General features: G+C 32.2%; 1 protein-coding gene across 2 annotated transcripts; it reads right to left on the reverse strand.

The window, feature by feature from the left end:
• Window positions 1-2,778: 2,778 nt before the first annotated feature.
• LOC108451785 (pentatricopeptide repeat-containing protein At5g46100) lies at window positions 2,779-5,215 on the reverse strand. 2 transcript variants are annotated; one of them, XM_017749464.2, is made up of 2 exons: window positions 4,822-5,215; window positions 2,779-4,396 (listed from the first exon to the last, which is right to left on the reverse strand). In XM_017749464.2, the coding sequence occupies exon 2, from the start codon at window positions 4,381-4,383 to the stop codon at window positions 2,932-2,934; it is 1,452 nt and encodes a 483-aa protein (XP_017604953.1). In that variant the 5' UTR covers window positions 4,384-4,396; window positions 4,822-5,215; the 3' UTR covers window positions 2,779-2,931. The 2 variants fall into 2 exon arrangements, with proteins under 2 accessions (XP_017604953.1, XP_052884740.1); XM_053028780.1 differs by having other exon boundaries at window positions 2,779-4,639.
• Window positions 5,216-6,335: the final 1,120 nt, after the last annotated feature.

Raw genomic sequence — 6,335 nt, forward strand, 5'->3', positions numbered from 1 at the left:
AGATTTAAAGTAAAAGGGAAAACAAAATACTATTACTTGAAAGCTTAATTTGTGATAGCAACATTGTATATATCCACCCCAATTTGCTCCTCTTTACCGAATTATTTGTGTCATTCACCTCCAAAATATTAAAATAAAACCCTTTTTTTTTTTTATGTCACTAAACTGATAAAGTTGGCACCCTGCCTTGGTGATGGGATTCTTCGTTCTTGCTACTAGCTAGTATAATTAATGTATTTTGGTGCTATATGCCAAATAGTCGAGTCAACAGAACCTAATTTCTAAGTTTTTATTGTATTGTTTATTACATGTATCAATATTATATTTGACAACAGGAACCCAAGGCATGCAAGAAACATGGCTTAGTGTGTCACCATCCAACGGTTTATGTTTACCATCCATCGCCTTCATGGCACATATATATATAATTATTGAAATTTTGGTGCATTGCAATGTGGACAACAATTAATGGTATACGAATTGCAGCGAAGATCGTGTAATTGCTATTTACAATCCGCTTTCAAGAACCCATAAAAAAATTTGATTAATTAGTGCAAAATCCAAGACTTGACATCATTTTTATGTAACTAATACAAACTATGTATAAAATCAAGATTTGGGTAAATGAATGAAGAAATTCAATTTCTAAACATTGAGCTTATTGGTTAAGGATTTATTTACTTTTCATCATCTGTATGTTTTTTTAAAATATCAACCTAACCAGCAATATTAAATATTAGTATTGTTCCTATATCTTTTACTATTAGAAATTGTGAATTAATAATTGGAAAATCCTTTTCACCTTTACGATTACATTTGTTGAAAAGCATGTTTCAATCTAAGAGTTGGATTTGTAGTCCATCTTGAGCATACCATCTAAATCTGACCTAATAGCCTAATCCTACAGGTAAAGCTACTTTACCTACTAAATTTTTTCAAGACAACTTTACCTACTAATTAATCAATTTATATAGCGTTCATCTACTTGCTTAATAATAAATAAATAAATTGTATGCTCTTGGGACCCCCCAAAAGAACCTGAGATAAGATAAATTGGGCTTGATCTGAATTTTTGGCCCTTAATGTAGAAGGCCCAACCCTTCCAATGCTGTTGAATTGGACTTTCTTAGGATCCTTTGCATTACAGATCACAATCTAGGAGTTGGGCTTTATGGATGTACTAAGAAGGATTGGCATCCACCTCATGAATTCCCCATCGATCATCTCAAAGTTACTAGTAAGGGCTCGCCCTTTTTGCAATCTAAGTGATGTTGTTCTGTGCTTTAAAAAAAAAAAAATTCTGACTCTAAAAGTACTTTTAGAAAAAAAATTGTGCAAAACAAATTGTTTTTAGTTGAAATTTTTAATTTTTCAGAAATGCTCTTCAAAAGCACTCTTGAAAAGAAGAAGCTAAAATTTTTAACTTTTCCTCTCACAAAAACACTTTTATTGCTTAATTACTTTTTCATCCCTCTATTAACATAGTACTTTCTCTTTTTTCTTAGTGCTTAATTACAAATATGTTAAAATCATTAATTAAAAATAAAAAAATTTTTAAAATACTAATTACAAATATTTAATGGTTATATTTAAATATTTAAAATGTAATTTATATATTCTAATTAAAATTTATAATTAATCAATATTTATTACTTAAAAATATTTAAAATGTATATTTTATATTTTAAAATATTAACAACAAGTTATAATAATTTTTTATATTCTTACTAAAATATAATAATATTAACTAATTTAAATTTTATTTAAATGCATATTTGTTACTTAATAATAACATGTCTAAAATAGACATTTTATTTTTTAAAAGAATTTTTTGACTGCAATGCTAAAGACTCAAATTTTAAACCAAATTTTTTAAAAGCATTTCTCAAAAATATTTTTTCACAGCACTTTTCAAAAACATTGCCAAGCTTGAAAGTGCTGAGACAGTAATGTGTTAGTATGAAAATAACATTGAAACAAACCAAATGAGAAATGGAAAGTTCCCCAATACCCATAGTAGAAGAGAGCCAGTTCCCCCGTAACAGGATAATAGAATTCAGAAAACTTGCAGCCCCTGCAGGATTTGGCTGTGGATTAAGGCACAAGGTGAACAAAAATTACCCCTCCCACCGGATTGGGATATTGAAAAGAAAAGCCTCATACAATGCTCTTAATCATTTCAACCCATAGCGCATTTGATTGATCTATTGTTCAGTGGATGGCAGCTTGGCAAGCAGGTAGCTCAAGATGTTTCGAGAAAACAAGATTCCGAGGAGTGTGTCAAGCCTACTAGGGATGAGGGAAGTGTCTAGAAGGTTGGAGAAACATGTGGATTGCAAGGGCTGTCTGGTGTAATATTAGCCGTAAGATGCTTAAGGAGTTGCCCATAAATAGGGACCCTTCATTTGTAACCTGCAAGAGCTTAGCAAAGCATAGCATGAGAACAACTAAAAGTGTGCTGTTGTACCCTTGATGTAATATTGGGTTGAGCAATAAAATAGCGAAGCATTCTCCCATGTGGTGCAAGTGCCAAGCCTAAAACCGCAAGTCTCGGCATGGCCAGACATAAGACTATCATCCCATGAAAGCTGGCTTCATAGGAATCAGTGGATTATCATGTTCCCGAATAAGATTCATGGATAATTTCGGATACCGAATGGCAAGTTGGCAAGGTTTTTTATGATAGATTGAGGATCATTGATGGTTTATTTTTTCAATGATTATTTAGGGGAATTTGATTATGGTGTTTGATATCATCCTACCACACACAAAACCATCTTCTTTCCTGTCTGTCAATTATTTTTTTTTGTACATTTTCAAAATCATAAAACATTTTTACAAAATTATCAAGTCTATTCGAAAGTTAGGCCAAGCCAGAAATATGTAATTAGAATAATTAACAGCAAAACTTGCATACCAAATCAAAAGGCTTCATCTTTGAATTGTAATGTCAGCTTCCGCAAGTTCACTCATCACCTCAGCCTGAAACAACTCAACAGCTTCTTGAACCATTGTTTGATTCCAAAATGCACCAAGAAGCATACTCCATTCTCCCTCTTTTGGAGTACATCCATCAATCAGCATTTCATCAACAATACGAGCAGCTTTGTGTAGGTCTCCATCCTTAACGAAAGATTTCATAAGAATCTCGAAAGTCGCAATCTCAACAGAGATGGCCCTAGTTCTCATGCTTAGATACAACTTGAAAGCTCGACTTGAATCACTCTTGGTACAAAGGCCTTGGACCACCATATTATGAATCCTAACATGAAGACTCCAAGTTAATCTGTTTGGCAAGATTCTGTCTAAAACCATCTCATCAAGGAAACGTGCTGCCTCCTCAAACTTGTTGACATCACAGAATCCGCTTATGATTTTCCCGTACAATCCTGCATCTGGTTGCAGACCCTGAAGTTTCATCCTGTCAAGAATCTCCACAGCTTGATGAAGCCTTCCCTCTTTACATAGTCCATGAATTAAGCTACTATAAGTTATCATGTTTGGTTTACAACGTTTGCTAACCATTGTCTCCAGTAGTTCCATCGCTTTGGAAGAACGACTATCCTTGCAGAGACCATCCATTAAAGAACTATAAGTAAACACATTTGGCTCCATACCATTGTTTTTCATTTCCTCAAGCAAATCCAAAGCTTCATTTATATTATTTGACTGACATAACCCATGTATCAAGGATGAATATGTAATAACAGAAGGAGAACAATCTCTCATTTTCATCTCTTCAAAAAAAACCTTTGCATCCGTTAACTTTCCGAATTTACACAACCCATTAATCAAAGTTCCGTAAGTATAAGAATCTGGAGGACACCCACGATTGGGCATTTCACGAAATATATGAATAGCGGAATCCAAGGTTCCACTATTCTTACAGAGTGCTTTAATCAAAATATTCAGGGTGACAACACTAGTTTGAACACCTACTTCTCTCATATGCCTGTAAAACCTAAAAGCGAGCTTTAACTGGTTCTCATCAACCAGAATATCAAACATAGTAATATAAGATCTTTTACTGGGTTCACATTGGAAGTCCTTCATCTTACCAAAGACCCTCATGGCATCTAATGGTCTATGAACCCTTCCATACCCTCTACAAATAGAAAGGAAGATATCTTCTCTTACATCACACTTTTCTTCTTTCATTCTATCAAGAAGATCTTCAGCTGGTCCAAATTTGTTTGCAGAAACTAATCTATTTATTATAACACCAAAAGTGCTGTGATCATGACGAAAACCATTGGCATACTCAGCTGTTGCCAAATCAAATATAGCAAGAGCCTTGTCTACGTTCCTCTCTGCTTTTATTAAGTGCACCACTTGAGAAGAAGTTATTTTTTTCGACCATTTAAATGCAATCTTGGTGCCCATTATAGCAAACTCCCTAGGTTAACAGTAAAAAGCTCCCAATTCAAATAATGTATCAAATGACATGCTTCAATGCTAGTCAGCAATTCATACAGACATCTAGACAAGATTATGATATAAAAGTTCAGCAAATATATAAGAGGTGAGTATATAATAAATATATAAGACCAAATTCGAAAATGGATGCCTCTAAATTTATTAAACATGCCAAAAAGGAGAACCAAACGATACAATAATGAACTGTTAATGCATTGGATAGCTGGTGTGAACATTTTATCGAACATTTGGAGGGTGGAAATCAGAAGATTGCCAAAATCAACACATAAGAAACCAGAAAATTAATTAGCAAAATAATCAACGCTTGAGTAAATTCCCAACAAATTTAACGAGAATTAAAAAAAAAATTCTTCAAAAAGATAATTGAGCAAACAAGTGGCTTACTATTCGCTGTGCTGACGTGAAGCGAGTGATCCTAATATGTTTGAGAAATCAAACTGCTAGTGCGGCTTGCTTGCTTGCGCCGTCGCAATTCCTCATTAACCAGGCTGTTGCAGGCCGAATGCTGCCCATATTTCTGGCCCAAAAAGGGGTTCGAAACCGTACTCTAGTAAGAAAAAGATCCAGCCCAGTATTTGTGTAACAGAACATAATATCTTGGACATGATATCCCTTCCTTCACGAGACTTATACTGGGGAAAATAACTTGTCCCATACGTCCCCTCCGCTCCAGTCTCTCGCCTTCCTAGGTTCTTCCCCTCCCTAAGCTAGATCCTCAGCCACGGGCCTCATTTTCCCTATTGTCTATTTTTTAGTGCATTATATCACTGTTTCGTTATTCGTCGTATTATTTGCTTACTGTCAATAACTTAAATCTTAATTTTTGAACTTTTTATTTTGTTGATGCTTTTAAATCATAAGGTAATTTGTTGACCTTTTATTCTTTTTTTTTTGCTTCTGATACATTTTTTGGATTAGCCCAATACAAGCAGGGTATAACCATTAACAGATACAAACATAACATAAACTGGTACAATTCAAACAACACCACCGTCATAACAACCAAATAACTTAACCAATCAAATAGTTTTAAAACATAATTATGTTTATTTATACTTATTATAAAATCTTGAGTTAATAAAGTATCAACTCAATTGAGAAAAGATTAATATATCAATTTTTAAATGATAATTAATATTATTATAATATCATTCTTGTTTATTCATATTTTCATATATCTTTAAATAAAATAATTAAAATTATTTTCAACCATTAAATGCATGTTTAATAAAATTTACATACAATTTTTTAACCATTTTACCTACAATCATTGTTGAATACATTTCACTCGCAACATAAGTGAAATATGATTTAATATTATATAACCTTTTGAAAATCTTGAAACTTGATCACTTGTATGAGCTTCTTTGAATTATAACCATGTAATTATAGTATTGTTATAGTTTTCAATATTTGTGCCATATATTAAGATTTTAAGTTTTGATTAAGTCATTCATAACTAAATTTCAACTCAGTTGTAAAATTACTAAAAGCATATTTCTTTTACAAAACAAATATTATTATTTTGAAAGTAATTATGCATTGTTTATTTTATATAAAATCTGGGGAAAAATTAATCTAAGATACTATAAAATCAGTCTCTCAACTTTACCAATTCAATTAAAACTCATATTTAATTTTTATACTAAATTTTAATAAATTTATTATATAGTTATTTTCTCTAGTTAAATTATTTATATCTATATTTAAATTTTTGCAAAGATATTTTAAACAATGTATACTTGAGTGATTTATGCACCATTTCCTAATAAAAATTATGCAGTATTATGTATCGCATACAATATGTAAAAACAACAAAACACACATATTTGTTCATTCTTCCCCTCCCCCTTATTAAAAGAGCTCACGCTACCTATCATCCACACAATAGCACATTT

Source organism: Gossypium arboreum, chromosome 5 (genome assembly GCF_025698485.1).
Source record: "Gossypium arboreum isolate Shixiya-1 chromosome 5, ASM2569848v2, whole genome shotgun sequence".
Taxonomy (NCBI): Eukaryota; Viridiplantae; Streptophyta; class Magnoliopsida; order Malvales; family Malvaceae; genus Gossypium; species Gossypium arboreum.